This window comes from Schistocerca piceifrons, chromosome 1 (genome assembly GCF_021461385.2).
Source record: "Schistocerca piceifrons isolate TAMUIC-IGC-003096 chromosome 1, iqSchPice1.1, whole genome shotgun sequence".
In the NCBI taxonomy this organism is placed as follows: domain Eukaryota; kingdom Metazoa; phylum Arthropoda; class Insecta; order Orthoptera; family Acrididae; genus Schistocerca; species Schistocerca piceifrons.
Genome location: NC_060138.1, coordinates 1,210,116,603 through 1,210,140,312, shown reverse-complemented (window position 1 = coordinate 1,210,140,312; position 23,710 = coordinate 1,210,116,603). Strand labels below are relative to the sequence as shown.

Genomic DNA, 23,710 nt, shown 5'->3' with positions numbered 1-23,710 from the left:
AACACAATGAAAGAAAAATAAATTAGTAAAAAGATTGTAATGTGGGTTGCAGTTTGGCGGGGGAGTATGTGTGAAGAAGGGGTGGCAGCAGACATGACTAGATTAGGTGAGGCTAGTATGTGCATAATGGAATAAGAGAGGACGACTGGGGAGAGGGATTTCTAAGGATGAGGTGGAGGTTTGTGTGGTACAGGAAGGTGTGGGAAAATAACACAAAAATATACGAGAATGACACAGGATGAGTGATCAGTTTGAAGGTCTAGGATTAATGATACCAGCCAGTGTACTGTGGGCTGTGAGATGTTGCACCAAGAATCAGTTTCACATCCTGTGCCACCCAGATCCTTCCTACCAACACCAGATTTTCTGAATTGCACAGGTGTGAACAGTTCCCGTGCTTTATATATATCTTATATTCCTGTAACCCTACTGGCCTTGATCTTCATTAGAAATTGCACTTCATCACTTATCCCCTTCCCTGTTCCTGTTCCAGCATTACACAGCCCTCTCTTCCACCAACACACTCACAGTCTTTTTACTTCTCTCCTTTTCCATTCTGCCCCCCCCCCCCCCCCCCCCCCCCGCCCACCCCCCACTCTCCATCTAACCTCCCAACTACACCTAGCTGCCCTACCTTCTCTGCACCTTGTCTCTGTAAACTCCCACAAGTAGCACTTGATCATGGCCAGCTGCTGTCCTGCTTCCGTCCCATTCCCCTGCCCCAATCTCATTTTTACCCCCACCACCCAAACCGCTTCTCCCGTCATGGCAGCTGCTGGCAATTTGGCCTTTGCAGCCAGAGACAGTGGTCACGTGTGTGAGTTGCGTTTGTGTGAACCTGTGTGTGTGTGTGTGTGTGTGTGTGTGTGTGTGTTTGGGGGGGGGGGGGGGGGGGTTTCAGGTCTAATTCAGAAGAAGGCATTTTGGCTGAAAGTTTACTTGTTTAACAATATTTTTGCTGTGCCTTATTATGATAATACATCAGTTCTAATTGAGAATGAGGTATCTGAAAATATTCCAGAAAAAAAACAAAAATATTTTAGAAAGACTTGAATCTTGGTTCTATCAAAATGGACTAAAACTAAATGTAACTAAAACCAAAATGATGCAATTTGAAGCTAAATCAGTAGAAAGGACTGAAATAAAGATAACTTGCAATGATCAGGATATCACAGAAGCAAACCACGTGCAGTTCTTAGGCCTAAATCGTGACAAAAATTTAAATTGGAAGGTACACATAGATTACTTAGCAAATAAACTGAACAACTTAGCATTTGCAATGTGTATTTTGTTGGGTGCCACAAACATGGATACCAGAAAGATAGTTTATCACTGCTTCTTTGAGTCAGTTATTCGGTATGGCATAATCTTCTGGGGAAATTCAGCGAATGTCACTAGGCTCCTAGTATTACAAAAGAAAGTAATTAGAAACGTGTGTTGCAAAAAAAAAAAAACGGGAATCCTGTCGACCACTGTTAAAAAATTTAAAAATACTATCTATCTCCTCACTTAACATGTATGAGATGGTGGTGTTCTTATATAAAAATCAACATACACTAGACACTTTCCATTTTGACAACTACTACAGCACTCACCACAGAGATAACTTCAAACTTCCAACACATCGTTTAAAACTTGATGCCCAAACGCCATAGTATATGGGGCTAAAAATTTTCAATCAAATAAAAGGCAGTAATATATTTAAAATGGAGCTTGTTTCACTGAAAAGACTACTCTTTACTTTTCTGGTGGAAAAGTGTTGTTATTCTGTTGAATTCATTGAGGACAGCTTCACAGTCTGAACATAGGGATTGTATTACATGTATTATTTTATGTACATGTGTAGCTGTAACTTAGAAATGTAAAATATAATGTAAACTTTTGTATTTCTCTTAAAGTGAAAAAAATTTCTTTTCTAAAACTTGACATGTCTCTTGTACATCAAATCAAATGATTTGAAAATTGTACGTAATGAGATGAATAAATAACATATCTCCACTATATGGTGAGAAGCAATCTATCCTTATCACTTACGTAGGTGTACATGTATGTAGTTTATAAGAATAGTGCTTATAACCTAGATCAAATATAAGTGAAGCATTACAACATGACATATTACATAAAAAGTGTCAGTTATTCATACATGTATATTTTTCCCCCTTGTAATTTTGAAAGACACAACAGTCAAAGTTCAGCAACAAGGAACGGTGGAATCTTCCTGTGATTGTTGGCTGTCATGTAAACTGTGTATGGCCGCTACAATGAAGATTCTGCTGCTTTCATGTTGCATTGTTTGTGTGCGTGACAGGAAACAGAGAAAGCAAGACATAACTTAAACTATTTAAGCCGTGCACACCAGGAAAATTCTCCGGAGACATGAATGTCATCTGAGCCACCAGGCTGCCTTGAATCAGTGTATCTATTAGTGAAAATTGTATAAAGATCCCTACATTCCTTCCTTAGATTGGACTTCACATACAGAGAGACAAACGCAACAAGGGACCAAAATATATCCAGAAGAAGAAGAAGAAGAAGAAGAAGAAGATGTGGATAGATTTACAGATTTTGGTAATAATAATTTTGCATGGCCCAACGGCCTAGTGCAGGCTTTCAATTAGACTCCACTACACGTCCGTACTGGACAATGTTAGCTTTATCCATGAAGGTGCACAGGCAGTATGAAATGTACAAATCTGAGAATGGAAAACAATTTCTCACACAACCTCAACAATGGTTCCTCTGAGCAAGCAGGGAACTATCACTGCCACAGTGTGTGATGGTGATTATGTAGATGCTCTTAATCACACAGCAACAGTCCGCATTACATGAGAAGTCGTCATAATAATCAAAGCAAACATAACTGACATGACAGAAGCCACATGCATCACTCTGTGAGTAGACAGTGGCAGCAGTGGTACAAAAACACATACAAGTCAGCTTATCATAATAACAAACGTCTGCATGAAGAATGGTCGCAGAACTGTGAACCAGGTGTGACAATATCTGAATCAGTTTTTCAGCTAGTGAAAATCATATCAAAATCCTTAAAAGTTTCAGACATCACCCCCATACATGCCGACAGAACTGCGCAGGGGGGGACTTCAATGTATGTATGTATGCACATATATGCATTACAACAACATCTTCTCACTTGTAATCACTTACGCGAGAAATACAGCAGTGTGAAAGGTTAAATATCTTGTTGCACTGCAGTATTCAGCACTGGGGAGTAACAGAATTGCGTGCTGTTTTTTCTAAACTCGAGGCCATTTGCAGAGAACCAGTTTAATTTTGAAGAACACTTCGTTTGCATTCTAAGTAGTGAAACTTCCACACTAGGCTTAATTGTAATACTTGAATCATCAGCAAAGAGCAATGTATAAGGGTAGATGTAGCTGAAGACCAGATTGGAAAGTATATAGTGCTGTTGGGGGGGAAACTCTGAATTTTACGCATGTATGTGTTCAGTTGCAGTGAGATTCTCAACCTTAATATTTTGAGAATTACATTTCTAAGATACAGAAATATTCAGAGTACCTCACCAGAGGATAAAGGAAGACAATAGATTGTCAGTGACTTTCCAAATGCTGCAGTGCAACATTGTAAAATTTGCCTTGAAGTAGTTTCTGTTATATAAGATTTCTAGTTTCGTTCCTGTTGTAGCCCATGTTAGGTTTGGTGTCAGAAAATTCGATGCTCAGGTAGCCTGTGATTAACAAGTTCATTGATGTGACTCTTCAAGCTTTCCCGGCGGATATGTTGTAAATAGTCTTCACTGGTTTGCTGCCGGATCACCTTGTGTAAATTCCACAGTATTTCCTCGGAGCATCTGTCCGACATCAGGTTGAACCACCTGAAGATGTCAGACAGTTGCTCTGAAGAAATATTGTGGAATTTGCACAACGTGATCCGGCGGCAAACCCATGAGGACTATTTAAAAGTTCATTGATGATAACATGAAAGCTTCTCTTCTTCTTCTTCTTCTTCTTCTTTGAAGTTTAATTACACAAACACTAGTAGTCGTTCTGTCAGGGTCTCTGTCTTGAAGTGGGTGAGACCCAGTAAGTCTGGTGTACTGTCAGTTACGGAAGACTGACTCACCATTACTGAAGTGTCAGTTAATGCTTCACATGATGCACTAACTGTCTATGTTTGCATGGACTCTGACACCCCATAATACCAAAGTCCTGGAGGTCCACAGTGATAGAGGCCAAGTCCTGATGTATCACGATGACAACTGCTGGTAGCCCCACATAGCATCGGCGGCAAACATCCAAGGTGGGTACACTGGCTGCATCAGACAGTGGGCCACTGGAGGTACTAGGAGAGACTCTTGATACATTGACTGTGGCAGTGGTTGGTGTAAAGCTTAGAGAATTTGTCTTTGAAGAGCATGATGTGAACTGGTGTTCTGTGGTTGTTTGCTGGCATAAATGAGGTCGTGACACACGGGTACAGTTCTATCTACTTGCGGGAATGTCACAAGTGGAGATAAAATCCCTAGGGCCCATGAGAGCATCACTGTGGTTGTGGATGTGTGCGCTGCTCTCGAGGTGTCTGCTGCAGATGGGCAAAAAACCAGCCTTTTTGGTTACTGTCTGGGATGTTTACTATTGCACAAGGCAAGCATTGGTTTGTGATGGAGTTGCTGGGTTGTAAGCTGACAGCTGACTCTTGGCCAACTGCGGGATGAGACAGGTTGCTGTCTTGTAGGTGCATAGCCACAGTCACAGCAGTTCCCAGTGTTTATTGTTTCTGGTAGTACTTGTCCGTTTACTTTATTTGTGTAATGTTGTATTAGAGGAGGGACAGGTAAGTCTAGAGCAATATAATGTTGTATTAGCTGATGGTGACATCTGTTCCTTTACCACTAATTCTCTAGTAATTTTCAGTGTGTCATTATCATTATTACACATAGTGAGGTTAATTTTTTTTACCTGAAACTTGTGTGTTTCCTCTTTGCAATGTTAGTAACTGTTGGTGTTTTCTTTTCAAAGGTGAAACTGTACGACTCAGTGATGAAAGCCTGAGGTTGCCTCCCATTACATATGTCTTAAGCCAAGCAGATAGCACTGACAAAGCCAATTATTTCATGTACTTACAAGGTATAAGGGACGACATGGATGAAATGGATTCTGATAAAGAGGTGTGTAAGCTGTAGTGAACTATAAAATTTTTTGTATATGTTAGTTTGTCCATGTCATTTATTTGTGGTAATTATATCGTGCAAAAGACACAGACATTTTTCCATTATTGTGCTTTCTGTCCACTTCATTGTTAGAATTTGCTACGTGTGGCAGCACATAGTATGAAGATCTGACAACTCAAAGCGTGTTGCATTCACACGTTTATAGTACGGTAATGGCCAGTAGAAACCATTTGAGTGATGATGATATTGCCAGGTGGCTTCTCAAAGACATTAAGGACAAAGGAGAATTTATTGATGAAAGTGTTTGGGAAGAAACTTCAGCTGTGTGCAGTGATACAAGTTGTAAAGAATCAGGTTCTATTCATGGAGCAGACAGTGATGAAGAGACACAACCTGTCACAATTACCTGGAAAATTTATTGTGGTGGCAATGGTGATCCCTTCATGTTCCCTTTTCTGTCGCACAACAAGGTTCCACCGTCAATATTTTAGATGCTGCACTTAGTTTTACCTACCACAGCTCTGGAGTGTTATGGTACGAAGGGAGCAAGGTGAAGAACGCTAGTGACTATATTGAATAAGAACAAGATTTGTCTCCCCTCAACGCCATGCTTGATGCTAAAACTCTTTTAGGTTCAAATAAGTATGTAGTCCATAAATTCTGCTGGGCAACAGTAACTGAAAATGTTAGCAAAGCAATAGGCAAACTAAGTAATTCCAGAGCAGAGGACTTCTATGGTCTGTCAAACTTTGTCATAAAGAAGATATCAAGTGATCTTCTGTCCCCTCTAACCACTCTCATTAACCCTATATTACAGCAAGGAATTTTCCCCAACTGTTTGAAAATAGCAGTAACTATTCCCATATTTAAGAAAGGAGATAAATCAAATCCAAGTAACTATCGCCCTATCTCATTAATCCCAATAATATCTAAAATAATCGAAGACTGTGTTCACCAACAAATGAAACACTATTTTGAGAGGAATAACTTGTTAAGTAACTCACAGTATGGATTCAGGTCTAAACTATCCACAGTTAAAGCAGTTGAAAATATTGCTAGTGATATATATGATGGCTTTGAAAATAAGTTAACCTCCTGTGCTACTCTCCTAGACCTGAGTAAAGCATTTGACACTGTATCTCATAGTACTTTGATCATGAAATTAAGACACTACGGCATGGAAGAGGACACCCTGAAATTATTAGAATCCTACTTAAGCAACAGAGTACAGTTTGTTAGTGTAAATGGGCAGCTGTCAAACCCACAAACAATAAAAAGAGGTGTGCCACAGGGCTCCATACTTGGGCCCTTCCTGTTTGTAGTGTATGTTAATGATATGCCACAGTATTTACCCTGTAAAACAGTCCTCTATGCAGACGATACAACTTTTATCAATTCAGGACAGACTCTTGAATCTGTACGAGAAAAAAATAATATAATATTTGAAAAATCGGTTCATTGGTTTAGTGCAAACTCCCTATTCATAAATGAAACAAAAACTGAAGAAATATTCTTTAATTTGAAGGTATCAAACAAAGAAAATAAGTCCGTTAAACTGTTAGGAATGATGATTGACCAGAAACTTAGCTGGGATAAACATATCACATACGTCTGACATACGTCTGTTCTAAACTTGCACGTGCTATGTTCCTACTTAATAAGCATAGGAGTAATGTCAGCTAAAACTTGCTGCTGCATTCATATTTTGCTTATATCCATCCCCATCTTTCATATGGTATTCTGCTCTGGGGAAATTCTCCCAATTCAATATCAATTTTCAGATGGCAAAAAAAAAAAAAAAAAAAAAAAAAGCTCTTCGATGTATAGTGGGTTTATCTCCTAGGGATACATGCAGGGAACATTTCAAAAAACTTAACATCATGACAGTTCCTTGTTTGTACATCTATTATTGCTTATTACACGTAAAAGAAAACATAGCTCAATATCCCCGTAGGTCATCTGTCCACACCCACAATACAAGACGAAACCACACCATTGATCTGCCATACTCTATACTGTCCAAGATACATGATAGTTATAAATATGTAGGCCTCGAACTGTTTAATATGCTCCCTAAAATTGTACAAACAGTATCTAAAAGTAAATTTAAGACAACATTGGGTCAGTGGCTCAAAGGTAAAGCATTTTACTCAGTTGATGAATATAAAGATTGTAATATGGCAGATTTGCTGTTTTAACATAGAGAAAGGTACCTCTGCCTGTAGTAGGACCTAAATTTGGAAAAACAATATCTAACATATAGGCATAATAGACCTATTTCGAGTGTTCTATATTTGTATCAATAGCTTAGGATAATGACATAGTGTTATCAACATGTATGTGATAATGACATAGTGTCATCAACATGAATACTCCCCTCTTAATATAAATCTGTATAATGTTTTCTTTTTTATTGTAAAATTAACAATATACACTCCTGGAAATTGAAATAAGAACACCGTGAATTCATTGTCCCAGGAAGGGGAAACTTTATTGACACATTCCTGGGGTCAGATACATCACATGATCACACTCACAGAACCACAGGCACATAGACACAGGCAACAGAGCATGCACAATGTCGGCACTAGTACAGTGTATATCCACCTTTCGCAGCAATGCAGGCTGCTATTCTCCCATGGAGACGATCGTAGAGATGCTGGATGTAGTCCTGTGGAACGGCTTGCCATGCCATTTCCACCTGGCGCCTCAGTTGGACCAGCGTTCGTGCTGGACGTGCAGACCGCATGAGACGACGCTTCATCCAGTCCCAAACATGCTCAATGGGGGACAGATCCGGAGATCTTGCTGGCCAGGGTAGTTGACTTACACCTTCTAGAGCACATTGGGTGGCACGGGCTACATGCGGACGTGCATTGTCCTGTTGGAACAGCAAGTTCCCTTGCCGGTCTAGGAATGGTAGAACGATGGGTTCGATGACGGTTTGGATGTACCGTGCACTATTTAGTGCCCCCTCGACGATCACCAGTGGTGTACGGCCAGTGTAGGAGATCGCTCCCCACACCATGATGCCGGGTGTTGGCCCTGTGTGCCTCGGTCGTATGCAGTCCTGATTGTGGCGCTCACCTGCACGGCGCCAAACACGCATACGACCATCATTGGCACCAAGGCAGAAGCGACTCTCATCGCTGAAGACGACACGTCTCCATTCGTCCCTCCATTCACGCCTGTCGCGACACCACTGGAGGCGGGCTGCACGATGTTGGGGCGTGAGCGGAAGACGGCCTAACGGTGTGCGGGACCGTAGCCCAGCTTCATGGAGACGGTTGCGAATGGTCCTCGCCGATACCCCAGGAGCAACAGTGTCCCTAATTTGCTGGGAAGTGGCGGTGTGGTCCCCTACGGCACTGTGTAGGATCCTACGGTCTTGGCGTGCATCCGTGCGTCGCTGCGGTCCGGTCCCAGGTCGACGGGCACGTGCACCTTCCGCCGATCACTGGCGACAACATCGATGTACTGTGGAGACCTCACCCCCACGTGTTGAGCAATTCGGCGGTACGTCCACCCGGCCTCCCGCATGCCCACTATACGCCCTCGCTCAAAGTCCGTCAACTGCACATACGGTTCACGTCCACGCTGTCGCGGCATGCTACCAGTGTTAAAGACTGCGATGGAGCTCCGTATGCCACGGCAAACTGGCTGACACTGACGGCGGCGGTGCACAAATGCTGCGCAGCTAGTGCCATTCGACGGCCAACACCGCGGTTCCTGGTGTGTCCGCTGTGCCGTGCGTGTGATCATTGCTTGTACAGCCCTCTCGCAGCGTCCGGAGCAAGTATGGTGGGTCTGACACATCGGTGTCAATGTGTTCTTTTTTCCATTTCCAGGAGTGTATAAAACTCCAAATGTGTGCTATTGTACTACACTAACATTCATATGATTTATATATACGAGGGCGGTTCAGAAAGTAACCTCCGATTGGTCACAGTGCGGGTTGTGGGGGGGAGTAGCGACGCCATCTGTGCGTTCACGCACTCAACAGGTCAGTCGGCATCAAGCCGTGGTCGATTGAACGTCGTACCTGCGCTAGTTTAGTTTTTGTGGCAGTTTGAAATGTGTGCTGCAATAGAAAACCCCGCCAAATGTGAAGTGCGTGCTGTCATAAGGTTTTTTACAGCCAAAGGATATTCTGCAGCAGCTATTCATCGTGAGCTTTGTGCCGTGTACGGACCAAGAGTTATGAGTGAAGGAGTTGTCCGTGAATGGGTACGTTTATTTAAAAGTGGACGAGAAAACGTTCATGATGAAGAGAGGAGTGGTAGACCATCATTGGTGACTGACGAACTCGTTCAGACAGTTGATGCAAAAGTTCGTGAAAATCGACGTTTCTCAATGTCGGAGTTGTCTACTGGTTTTTCACAGATTTCTAAGACTCTCTTGTACGAGATAGTGACAGCAAGATTGGGTTACCGTAAGTTCTGTGCACGATGGGTGCCCAAAATTCTTACCGACCACCACAAAACTCAAAGAATGGCCTCTGCATTAGACTTTCTGTCACGTTATGAGGACAAAGGAGAACCATTGTTAAACAGAATCGTGACCGGTGACGAAACTTGGATTAAGTACGTGAACCCTAAGACAAAAGAACAATCAAAGATGTGGGCACATTCAAATTCGCCTACCAAACCAAGAAAAGCCTCGCAAGATTTTTCTGCCAGAAAACTGATGGCAACGGTGTTTTGGGATGCCAAAGGGGTGTTGTTGGTTGAATTCATGGAACGTGGTACGACCATTAATCAAGACGTGTACTGTGAAACAATAAAAAAGTTACGACGGGCTATACAGAACAAACGCCGTGGTATGCTGACTTCCGGTATCGTTTTTTTGCACGATAACGCCCGTCCTCACTCTGCTCGCAGAACAACAGCCCTTCTTGAGTCCTTCAAGTGGGACGTTATCAACCATCCACCTTACAGCCCAGACCTGGCGCCAAGTGATTATCACCTCTTCATGCATTTGAAGAAATGGCTCGGGTCACAGCGGTTTGATGACGACGAAGAGCTCAAAGATGCGGTCACAGGCTGGCTCCAGGCACAAGCGGGTGATTTTTATGCAGAAGGAATTTCAAAGCTTGTGAAGAGATACGATAAGAGCCTCAATCGCTATGGAGACTATGTAGAAAAATAGTGCAAAGATGTAGTTGTAAGATGTATATATTAAAATATTTTTATTTAACTTGGTGTATTTTTTTAAATCAACCGGAGGTTACTTTCTGAATGGCCCTCGTACATTGTTATGAGAATATAACCATCTTTATACTGTAAATGAACTTATTGACGAAGCCCATTGTATAAGAAAATACTGAACGGCTAATAAAGATTCTTATTCTTATTCTTGACAGTAAATTCAAAGAACTTATGTACAAAAAGAAATGTGGCTATAGGTGAGAGCTCATTAGAATTCAAAAGAAGAATTGAAAGTGCTAAAATCCAAAGAAGCCTACGAAATGGGGTTTTTGCATTTTCTGTCTGTGTGATTCAGAAAATGGTTACATTTTTCCTCATGTTCCCTATTATGGAATGACAACATAGAAACTGTAATTTGTCCTAATTTACCTTTTCCGGAATAGTGGTTCATTTGGCCCAGCAATTGCTAGCTTGTGTTGTTCAGGCTATCACATTTTTACTGGTAGTAGTTATGTGCCTATCAAAGTGATATGAAAGTTAGGTGACTTTTATTCCTTGACAAGAGGTTAGTGACTGTTCAGTACATTCTGGTTGAATGAAGTTGTTGTAGTGAAAAGGTATATTACTCAATAGACAAACACAAACATGGAGAACCACTAAAGAGTCACCTTTTCTACAGAAGAAATCTATCAGACAGCTAGTCAGACAGGTAAGAAATACAAATTCAAGGAAAAGAGGAAGACCATCATCATCTGACATTTAAACAGTAGTGTAATAACTCTTAATGCCTTACAGCCTTACAAGTATAAAATAAATAAAGGGTTGGTACGAATGAAGGTAGTAGAAAAACTGAATTGGAAAGAGTTAATTTTCTGTAAAATTCTATCGTAGATAAATTCCAGTTTTTGTTAGTTTATATCAATACATCTAATATCATGCTCTATCATTTGTCTCACTTATTATTTTATATAATTGTAAAAAGTGAACCATATCAACTACAGTACACTAATTCTTTTTCTCTGTTGTCTTTGACAGGGTGAAATTGACCTGGATGGTATAGTATCAGGTGTCGAAGCAAAGGATGGTGAGGAAGCGAGGAACAACCGAAAGATGTCTCTGCGACAGATGTTGATACGGCAGAGCAAATTCATGGAATCTGTTCGGAATACGTACACGAGCCATTTCCTGGTTGCAATGGCGCAGCTGTGTCATATGGACACTGGTTTGGCTGAGAGTGTGTGGCTGGATTTCTTCCCTCGAGTATGGAGAGTACTAAGCGACAGGCAGCAGTCAGTAAGTAGCCTTATGTGTGTGTGTGTGTGTGTGTGTGTGTGTGTGTTTCTTCCCCTTTTCCCCTTTACGTGTACTCAGCAGCTGTAATATGTTTTAGGCTCTAATCACAGACTTAGTGCCTTTCCTCGCCAGTGGTGCACATGTTATCCAAAAGGACTGCCATCCAAGTGCACTGAATTCTTTCACAGAAGGCCTCACAAGATGCATTGACAACTTACCTTTAAAGCCGTAAGTACAGAAGTTCTGGTTTCACATTAAGATTTAACTTTATCGTTGGCCTGTTTGGCAAAAGCATAATTTGTAAAGATACATCACAATTGGAAATCTCAGTTATTTATACAAAAAAGGTAAAATGGTAATCTGAGAGCCACTCGTTTTATAATGTATCAGGCTGTTTTAACTTGGGGATGTTAAATGCCAGTTATTTCCCAGTACGTAAGTTGCTGTAGTTAGGCCTGACAAGCATCTGGAAAATGTACATGATAATGCTGCTGCTGATGATGTTGGGGTTGAGGTTTTTATACTGGTCTCGAAAATCAGAAAAATTGTATAAATACTTGGTATGAAGTAGAAGATGTAAATAGCAGCTGAATAGTGTTAGAGGGGGAGCAATGGCTTTTTATCAGTGCAGCTTCTTTTCTTCTAATATACTCGTAACTATACAAAGTAATCATAAGTCACTCATAAAATGCTAGATCCAGATATAAATAATGTTTCTTTCTGAATCACTTATTATTATTTCAACGGTATTCACTATTATCTTTATAAAAATGAAACATGAAGCACACCTGGAAAACACCACACTTCTGATAATACTGCTGTGTAATGTCCTTACAAAGAAATACCAGCAGTTATTCGACATAATAAAGAAGTAACTCTTACATCTAGCAAACTAATGTGACTGGATCCTCTATTTCTTGGGTTTGAGAAAACTAAAGGCTTGAGCTACATAATTCTAGGGTAAAATGAAAGAGGTTTTTCCACTCCCATTAGAAGTACATTTAACTCCAATGCCTCTAGAATGAAGCTCCCTCCTTTTTGCAGCAAACCCTTCAAATCCTATAATTATCAGTGTGAATAGATTAGCACTAGTCCTAGTTTGTTTTAGTATTCTTTGCAGAAGTCGGTCATTTTGACTGCTTCTGCCTGTTAATGTATAACTTGAGTCACTTATTATCCCCGAAGGCTTTCCTTCATGACACGGTTTACAGAACACAATGTAAAAATGAATAAATGACTATAATTAATATAACAATACCAGAGAAGGAAAGTTGCTACGCACCATATAGCGGAGATGCTGAGTCGCGATAGGCACAGTAAAAAGATTCACACAATTAGAGCTTTCGGCCATTAAGGCCTTTGTCAGCAGTAGACACACACACACACACACACACACACACACACACACACACACACACACACACAGACACAATGCAACTTGCACACAAATCTGCAGTCTCAGAGAGCTGAGACCACACTGCGAACATCAGCACCAGTGCATGATGGGAGTGGCGACTGGGTGGGGATAAGGAGGAGGCTGGGGCGGGGAGGGGGAAGGATAGTATGGTGGGAGTGGCGGACAGTCAAGTGTTGCAGTTTAGACAGAGGTCAGGAGAGAAGGTGCGGTGGGGGGAGGGGGTAAGTAACGGAAAGGAGAGAAAATAAAAGACTGGGTGTGGCGGTGTAGTGAAGACTGTGTAATGCTGGAGTGGGAACAGGGAGGGGGATGGATGTGGGAGGACAGTGACTAATGAAGGTTGAGGCCAGGAGGGTTACGGGAATGCAGGATGTATTGCAGGGAAAGTTCCCACCTGCGCAATTCAGAAAAGCTGGTGTTGGCGGGAAGGATCCATATGGCACAGGCTGTGAAGCAGTAATTAAGATGAGGGATATCATGTTTGGCAGCGTGTTCAGCAACAGGGTGGTCCACTTTTTTAGTGGCCACAGTTTGTCGGTGGCCGTTCAAGCGGACAGACAGCTAATCGGTTGTCATGCCTACATAGAATGCAGCACAGAGGTTGCAACTTAACTTGTAAATCACAAGACTGGTTTCACAGGTAACCCTGCCTTTGATGGAATAGGTGATGTTTGTGACCGGACTGGAATAGGTGGTACTAGGAGGATGTATGGGACAGGTCTTGCATCTAGATCTATTACAGGGGTATGAGCCATGAGGTAAAGGATTGGGAGCAGGGGTTGTGTAAGGATGGACGAGTATATTGTGTAGGTTCAGTGGACTGTGGAATACCACAATAGGAGCATTTGGAAGAATAGTGGGCAGGACAGTTCTCATTTCATTGTTACATTCCATCCTGGATTTTCCATTGTATAATTAGTATAAACATTTCTGGCAGCAGAGGAGAGGAAAACAATTAAGACTGTAATGCTGATTTCAGTTTTTAATAAGAGCTATATAGACATTCTGTTTAATCATCATCATCATCATTTAAGACTGATTATGCCTCTCAGCATTCAGTCTGGAGAATAGCCCCCTTATAAAATTCCTCCATGATCCCCTATTCAGTGCTAACATAAGTGCCTCTTCTGATGTTAAACCTATTACTTCAAAATCATTCTTAACCGAATCCAGGTACCTTCTCCTTGGTCTGCCCCGACTCCTCCTACCCTCTACTGCTGAACCCATGAGTCTCTTGGGTAATCTTGCTTCTCCCATGCGTGTAACATGACCCCACCATCTAAGCCTGTTCGCCCTGACTGCTACATCTATAGAGTTCATTCCCAGTTTTTCTTTGATTTCCTCATTGTGGACACCCTCCTGCCATTGTTCCCATCTACTAGTACCTGCAATCATCCTAGCTACTTTCATATCCGTAACCTTAACCTTGTTGATAAGGTAACCTGAATCCACCCAGCTTTCGCTCCCATACAACAAAGTTGATCGAAAGATTGAACGGTGCACAGACAACTTAGTCTTGGTACTGACTTCCTTCTTGAAGAAGAGAGTAGATCGTAGCTGAGTGCTCACCGCATTAACTTTGCTACACCTCGCTTCCAGTTCTTTCACTATGTTGTCATCCTGTGAGAATATGCATCCTAAGTACTTGAAACCGTCCACTTGTTCTAACTTTGTTCCTCCTATTTGGCACTCAATCCGTTTATATTTCTTTCCCACTGACATTACTTTCATTTTGGAGATGCTAATCTTCATACCATAGTCCTTACATTTCTGATCTAGCTCTGAAATATTACTTTGCGAACTTTCCATCGAATCTGCCATCACAACTAAGTCATCCGCATATGCAAGACTGCTTATTTTGTGTTCACATATCTTAATCTCACCCAGCCAGTCTATTGTTTTCAACATATGATCCATAAATAATATGAACAACAGTGGAGACAGGTTGCAGCCTTGTCTTACCCCTGAAACTACTCCGAACCATGAACTCAATTTACCGTCAACTCTTAACTGCTGCCTGACTATCCATGTAAAGACATTTAATTGCTTGCAAAAGTTTGCCTCCAATTCCATAATCTCGTAGAACAGACAATAACTTCCTCCTAGGAACCCGGTCATATGCCTTTTCTATATCTACACTCCTGGAAATTGAAATAAGAACACCGTGAATTCATTGTCCCAGGAAGAGGAAACTTTATTGACACATTCCTGGGGTCAGATACATCACATGATCACACTGACAGAACCACAGGCACATAGACACAGGCAACAGAGCATGCACAATGTCGGCACTAGTACAGTGTATATCCACCTTTCGCAGCAATGCAGGCTGCTATTCTCCCATGGACACGATCGTAGAGATGCTGGATGTAGTCCTGTGGAACGGCTTGCCATGCCATTTCCACCTGGCGCCTCAGTTGGACCAGCGTTCGTGCTGGACGTGCAGACCGCGTGAGACGACGCTTCATCCAGTCCCAAACATGCTCAATGGGGGACAGATCCGGAGATCTTGCTGGCCAGGGTAGTTGACTTACACCTTCTAGAGCACGTTGGGTGGCACGGGATACATGCGGACGTGCATTGTCCTGTTGGAACAGCAAGTTCCCTTGCCGGTCTAGGAATGGTAGAACGATGGGTTCGATGACGGTTTGGATGTACCGTGCACTATTTAGTGCCCCCTCGACGATCACCAGTGGTGTACGGCCAGTGTAGGAGATCGCTCCCCACACCATGATGCCGGGTGTTGGCCCTGTGTGCCTCGGTCGTATGCAGTCCTGATTGTGGCGCTCACCTGCACGGCGCCAAACACGCATACGACCATCATTGGCACCAAGGCAGAGGCGACTCTCATCGCTGAAGACGACACGTCTCCATTCGTCCCTCCATTCACGCCTGTCGCGACACCACTGGAGGCGGGCTGCACGATGTTGGGGCGTGAGCGGAAGACGGCCTAACGGTGTGCGGGACCGTAGCCCAGCTTCATGGAGACGGTTGCGAATGGTCCTCGCCGATACCCCAGGAGCAACAGTGTCCTTAATTTGCTGGGAAGTGGCGGTGTGGTCCCCTACGGCACTGCGTAGGATCCTACGGTCTTGGCGTGCATCCGTGCGTCGCTGCGGTCCGGTCCCAGGTCGACGGGCACGTGCACCTTCCGCCGACCACTGACGACAACATCGATGTACTGTGGAGACCTCACGCCCCACGTGTTGAGCAATTCGGCGGTACGTCCACCCGGCCTCCCGCATGCCCACTATACGCCCTCGCTCAAAGTCCGTCAACTGCACATACGGTTCACGTCCACGCTGTCGCGGCATGCTACCAGTGTTAAAGACTGCGATGGAGCTCCGTATGCCACGGCAAACTGGCTGACACTGACGGCGGCGGTGCACAAATGCTGCGCAGCTAGCGCCATTCGACGGCCAACATCGCGGTTCCTGGTGTGTCCGCTGTGCCGTGCGTGTGATCATTGCTTGTACAGCCCTCTCGCAGTGTCCGGAGCAAGTATGGTGGGTCTGACACACCGGTGTCAATGTGTTCTTTTTTCCATTTCCAGGAGTGTATAAAGCGTAGATACCATTCCCTGTTCCACTCATAACACTTCTCCATTATTTGCCGTAAGCTAAAGATCTGGTCCTGACAACCTCCAAGAGGCCTAAACCCACACTGATTTTCATCCAATTGCTCCTCAACTAATACTCGCACTTTCCTTTCAACAATACCTGAGAAGATTTTACCCACAACGCTGATTAAAGAGATACCTCTTTAGTTGTTACAATCTTTTCTGTTTCCATGTTTAAAGATTGGTGTGATTACTGCTTTTGTCCAGTCTGATGGAACCTGTCCCGACTCCCAGGCCATTTCAATTATCCTGTGTAGCCATTTAAGACCTGACATTCCACTGTATTTGATGAGTTCCGACTTAATTTCATCCACCCCAGCTGCTTTATTGCACTGCAATCTATTGACCATTTTCTCCACTTCCTCAAATGTGATCCTATTTCCATCATCATTCCTATACCATTCTACCTCGAAATCTGAAACATTACTGATCGTATTTTCACCTACATTGAGCAGCTCTTCAAAATATTCCCTCCATCGGCCCAAGGCATCCACAGGATTCACCAGCAGTTTTCCTGACCTGTCCAAATTACTTGTCATTTCCTTCTTACCTCCCTTTCAAAGACTGCTAATTACATCCCAGAATGGTTTTCCAGCAGCTTGACCCAATGTCTCCAACCTGTTTCCAAAGTCTTCCCAAGATTTCTTCTTGGATGCTGCAATTATCTGTTTGGCTTTGTTTCTTTCTTCAACATAACTTTCTCTGTCTACCTGAGTTCTAGTATGCAGCCATTTTTGATATGCCTTCTTTTTCCTTTTACAGGCTGCCTTGACTGTGTCATTCCACCAGGCTGTTTGCTTCATCCTACTTTTACACATTATTGTTCCAAGACATTCTTTAGCCACTTCTAGTACTGTGTCCCTGCACCTTGTCCATTCCTTTTCCAATGACTGTAATTGACTACATTCAACTAACTGGTACCTTTCTGAGATCGCTGTTATGTACTTGTGCCTGATTTGCTTATCCTGAAGTTTCTCCACTCTTATCCTCCTACATATGGACCTGACCTCCTGCACTTTCGGCCCCACAATCCCAATTTCACTGCAGATTAAATAATGATCAGTGTCATTAAAGAATCCCCTGAATACACGTGTGTCCCTCACAGCCTTCCTGAATTCCTGATCTGTTATTATAAAATCAATGACAGATCTAGTTCCCCTGCTTTCCCAAGTATATCGGTGGATGTTCTTATGTTTAAAAAAGGAGTTTGTGATTACTAAGCCCATACTGGCGCAGAAATCCAAGAGTTGTTTCCCCGTTCCTGTTAGTTTCCATATCCTCTCCAAATTTACTCATAACCTTTTCATACCCTTCTGTTCGATTTCCAATCCTGGCGTTAAAATCACCCATGAGCAGAACACTGTCCTTGCCCTTGACTCCAACAACTACATCACTGAGTGCCTCATAAAAACTATCCATCTTATCTTGATCTGTCCCTTCACAATTCGAATATACTGACACAATCCTAATTTTCTTGCTAGACACTGTCAAATCTATTCACATCAGTCGTTCGTTTACATACCTTATTGCAACTACGCTGGGTTCCATTTCTTTCCTGATGTAAAGCCCTACACCCCATTGTGCTATTCCTGCTTTGACTCCTGACAGGTAGATCTTGTATTCTCCCACTTCCTCTTCTTTCTCACCCCTTACCCGAATGTCACTAACAGCTAAAACGTCCAGCCCCATCTTACTTGCAGCCTCTGCCAGCTCTACCTTCTTCCCAGAGTAGCCCCCATTGATATTAATAGCTCCCCATCTCATTACCATTTGTTTGCCAAGTTGTATCTTAGGAGTCCCTGGTTTGTCAGTTAGAGGTGGGACTCCGTCACCTCCAAAGGTCCGAGGCATTTTGCTCTGATTGTTGCCAGCATCATATTTAAAATACTTGCCCCGAGTCCCATTGGGTTTTACCCCTAACGGTTGAGGGACTAACCAGTGGATTTGGTAGTCTTTGCCGTATGAGCACAAAGGTGACCACGACTCAGAATATGTCCGAGATGCCCAGCCTTATTCCAAAGTAACTGGTATCTCAACTGTCGGGACCACTTACTAGGCCACTCATACATTGCCCATGGTTCATGTACTAGGACATGACTACAGGAACCCACACCATGAATATGTTCTTAATTATCAGCAGCTTTATATAAGATACTTTCGAAAAAATAATGATTCACTTGCTTATGAGGGGGAATTAGCAACACTGCTTCAGTCTTGCATGTGTATTAGAATAGAGTGATTTTCAGTCACTGTGTCTGCCTAGGTACCTAATCTTGGATGACAATTCTATTTATTTTCAATAAACTTGTTTCCTACAATTCCATTTAGCAGGCTCAAGAAACTTCTGGTTTTGAAAGGTAACAATTTAAATTAGCTTAGATTTTGCCCCTAAACCCCATAGTGACAAAATACTTGTGAATACTGTATGTATCAGGATGGAGGATTTGAAAATACAGAATAAGTATTTTATACAAGAATGCTTATTGTTCACTTTTCAGAGTCATGTTGAAATACTAATAAAAGTGTGTGGATCAAGTAAAATAATAGGAATACATTTTTATGTAAGAAATCAAAAAAACAATGGCCACCTCCCACGGTGAGAGAAGAGTATTAACTTCATGCGTCCATGGTGGCTAATCAGATTTGCTTGTCGTGTGTGTGGAAAATGGCTTCCTGTAGTGCAGAGAACAGGACTTTCTGAAAAGGACTTATGTTGAAATATCAAGCACATGAATTTATGTACAGGTTGCATATTTACTGTGAAATGGAAAGCGACAACAGTGGGCTTTCGATACCAGTGTGTAAAGTGATTGGGAGGGGGGGGCAGAAGCATTGAAAATATCTACAGCGACAATGAAGTGAGTCAGAAATGATAAAGAGGCTGTTACTTTGGCTGGCAGCTCTGTTATTCTGACTCCTGGAAAGTTCAAGGGAGAGATCGTGTCATGTGACTGAAACAGACAACTTTGACAAAAGTGCTATCAGGCAACGTATGTACACATACTACAGCAGGAAGAAATACTCGACACTTAAAAAGTTGATGTCATTGCTGTAGGACATTGGTTTGTTAACAGGCAGAATGACAAGTCTCTTCATCACTTAAAAAAATAAAAAAAAAATAAAAAATTGAACTGCAGTAGAAAAAATTCTCAGGAAGAAAGTTACTAATGAAACACAGAGACATTGTAGCATGGATATGTCAGTTCCTGTGCGAGTTGCTAGCATTATATCCTAAGAATGTAATATGGATTGACGAAACGTGGGTCAATGTGCATCATGCACAATCCGTTGCAAGGACAGAGGACACACACCACAGAACAATGAGCATGCCAACTAGAAAGGGAAGGTGAGTGATTATTGTTCATGCTGGCTCTGTGAGTGCCTTTGTGCCTGGTGCTATGATTTGGGGGAAGGGGGGTGACACCCTTACTTACCACAAGGAAATAAAACGCAGATAGCTTTAAAGACTGATCCATTACTCGTTTGCTACCAAATCTCAGTGCTGTTAGTGTTTTTGTAATGGACAGTGTGCCATATCATTCTTTGCAATTAAATAAGGCACCATCAGCTCCTCCGAGGAGAGAGCAAATAGTCAGCTGGTTGAAAGACAATAACATATGCTTTGAACAGAATATGTAAAAAGTGGAATGTCTGGAATTAGTGAAACAATACAAACCATAGAAGACACAGTATGTGAATGATACGTTAGCAGAGAACCATAGCTGCAAAGTTGCCATTTAGCATAATCACCATGTATAAATTATAGTTTATTTTGCCATTAACAAGGTACAGCAAAATGCACAAATGTTACGTGTAAAATATCGAATGAAGACATTACCTTTATTTTTCATGTGTGAGAACAGAAAACCGAAGATCATCGTTATTTGATTGATAATTTTTCATCGTGATCACACAAGCTTCTGTATCTTCGCTGCTGCTGTCCTCATTGTGTGATAAGTAATTACAATATTTTGTACCGATTTTTCAAACAGTGGAAAATCCAAGATGGAATGTAACAATATTATGAGTAGCTCCTTTCCTTCTCAAAATACTGTTATATTGATTTTTCTCTTATGCCTTCTTTTTTGTTCAAACTTGCAATCTCCTACCACATATGGTCCACTACAATCTTCCAATTTTCTCGCATTATTCATGTGACAGTCTCATTCATCTGCCTCCTTATAGTTTAGTTTTGAGACCCTCTCGTTCATAAATGTTTCATAAATTAAAATTTATTGCAGACTAATTTTGATGTATTTTTCCAGTTCTCTTATGAAATACATAGGTAAAAGTCATAACCTGTGGCACAGAATATCACTAATACTTGAAAAAATGATCGCTGAAGGTAATTTGAGCCTCCTGCAGAAAAATAAGAGAGACATCGGTGACTGCTACGAATTTGAACCCAGTGCTCCTGTGCATCAAGTGAGTCACCCTTTGTGATACTAGTTTGATCTTGGGATGATGACGATTATTGTTATTATTATTATTATTATTATGCATTATACAACTTTTGCATGGAATATGTGAAATACTTTTCTGTCATGTTGTGACATCAGGACATAAGTTAAGAATAAACATCTGCACATAAGTTAGGCTATTGACTGAGGAAAGATGGCAGTCATTCTCAGTCATACCAGCATAAACATGACAGAAACTTATTAAGAATGACAGAAACTTATTAAGAATGACTCGGTGGTGCCATGTATCATGATAATATTCCAGTCAGACTGATGAAAACTTAATTGAAAGATTTAGAGAAAGCTGCTTTTATTTAGTGCAGGATTCAGTAGTCAAAAGGAAGTTAATTTCTAAACTGGTGGTTACAACAAATCATTTTTGTTAATGTAGATGAATTTTTTGAGTGTCGAACACTCGCATGAATAAGAAAATTACTCTCGTTAATTATATATGTAACACACAAGAATTCATGTTCCTATCCTTTGCTCAAGTTCATTGCCAGACATAGTTTTGAAGAAACACTGGTTCTGCTGAGGCTGTACACAGTGCACCCCACAGGAAACTTGACTGATTTTATATTCGTGTAACTTTGAAAGCCATCTGTTAATGGATGCGTGAATTAACCAGCAAGGTATTTCAACTGTGTTTCATTTTAAATTTAACAATGATGGCATCACAGACTGCTCGTAATAACCAAAATTTTTGCAGTATGTTTTGGACTTTAGTAAGAAACAATGTTGCAACATGCGAACATTAAGTAATGATTTAAATTTGGTGAAAGTACCACAGACAATTTTGAAAGGAGTCAAATTGTTGATGGGAGTGAAGCAGGAGTCATAAAAACATTTTTAAGTGGTATGCAAGGTTTCGTGATGATAGAGAGGAGATGGTCTACATCCAGGAGTATCATTGACAAAAAGAGTTGAAGAATACGTTCAGAAAGTGGGTGAAATGCTTCAAAATTACTGGTGTACATTTACTAGGTTGATTGAGGAGCTCAAGGGTACTGCTAAAACAATTGTGCATCACATTCTAACTGAGAGTTCAGGCAAAAAATTAATGTGTTGTCACTTTGTGCCCCACTCAGTTACTGACAATCAAAGAGATTACAGACTGAAACACTTGAGAGATGTGAAAATACTGGCTGCTAGGGACGCAGGCTTAATGTCATGCATCATAACAGCTGATGATGGAACTTGTTGTTGTCAATATTAGCTACTTATAAAGTGCCAAAGTTTGGGTGAAAAGGTCCAGAATCTCAGGGACAGAAAAAAGTGCACATTCAGAAAAGTCATGTCAAGACACTGCTCACTGTTTTCTTGATTCAAAAGGAATTACGTCAGAAGGTCAAATGGTGAGTGCAGATTACTGCCTGGACATTTTAAACCGTTTATGGGTGAGGACCGTTCAGGTTCGACCTGAATACCAGCATCAAGGAATGTGATACAGGGTGAGGCATAATGAAGAGTGATTTTTAAAAGGATGTTAAGTAAAAACACTTTGTTAATGTTTTTTAATTTTGTTATCATAAAATACATGAAAAAGCATTTTCTGCAGTAATAGAACATCGGTTATTTTTTGAAGGTAACTCTGGTAAGATGGTATCCATTTTGACACACACATTCCTCCAGTTGAACCTTGAAGTGCCTCATCACATTGTGCAGCATTGCCAGTGGTATTTGAACAACTTCGTGTTGGATCCGATCTTTTAGGGTTTCAATTGTTTGAGGAGGATTATCTTGATAGACTTCGCTTTTCAGATAACCCCACAAGAAAAATGTTATGTTGTGAGGTGTGGTTAATGAGAGTGCCACGCAATATCCCCATTTCGGGAGATCACATGATTTGAAAGCAAATGATTGACAATATTCATGCTTACCTGAATAGTGTGGGAGGTTGCTCCATCCTACTGGAAAAAACATCTCATCATTCACTCCGTAGTGTGCAAGTTGTGGAGTAAAAAAGTTTTCTGACATGTCTGCTTATCTTTGCAAAGTCACTGTTACAGCATTGCCAAGGCCATCTTCAAAAAAGTATATTCCTATGATCCCTAATGAAGACATGGCAAACCACACAGAAACTTTTGCAGAGTGTAATGGTTGCTGATACAGTTCTCTAGAATTAACGTCACACCAAAATCTAAAGTTCTGCTTGTTCACATAACTGGAGGGAAGGAAATAAGCTTCATCAGTGATCCACAAACAGTTTACAATGTCCTCATCTTGATAAATCATGCCCAAAAATTCTAAGCAGAACTGGCTTTGGCTCACATAATCTGTTTCCTTATGGGTCTGAACCATTTGGATTTTGTATGGCTGAAAGTGCAAATCTTGGTGTAAAAGTCTTCATAACGATATGTTTTAAATGCCAAGTATAGTGTTGTGAGGGCGAGCTGAGCAACGAGAGGTTCTCCCAGTGGCAACGCTTACACGCTCGATGTTCTCAGGTGTGTACACAGTTTTTAGTCTCCCAGTTTTCTTCTTTGTCATTGACACTGTCTCCTCAAAGTTCTCAACCCATGTTTTAATTGCACTGACAGATGGCACCGGCCTATTCCAATTAATGTTGAAGCGCTTTCGGAATGCCCGACATTCTAGCTAGTATGAACTACTGTTTTGATAAAA

At 41.6% G+C, this 23,710-nt stretch overlaps 1 protein-coding gene across 1 annotated transcript in view; it reads left to right on the top strand.

Moving 5' to 3' along the window:
- Positions 1 to 23,710, top strand: part of LOC124779432 (transformation/transcription domain-associated protein) — a 453,680-nt gene that overhangs the window by 286,797 nt on the left and 143,173 nt on the right. Inside the window, exons 45-48 of the mRNA XM_047253711.1 lie at positions 4,998 to 5,146; positions 11,332 to 11,589; positions 11,687 to 11,817; positions 20,891 to 21,050. Coding sequence (XP_047109667.1) covers positions 4,998 to 5,146; positions 11,332 to 11,589; positions 11,687 to 11,817; positions 20,891 to 21,050 — 698 coding nt within the window. The remainder of the gene's footprint in view (positions 1 to 4,997; positions 5,147 to 11,331; positions 11,590 to 11,686; positions 11,818 to 20,890; positions 21,051 to 23,710) is intronic.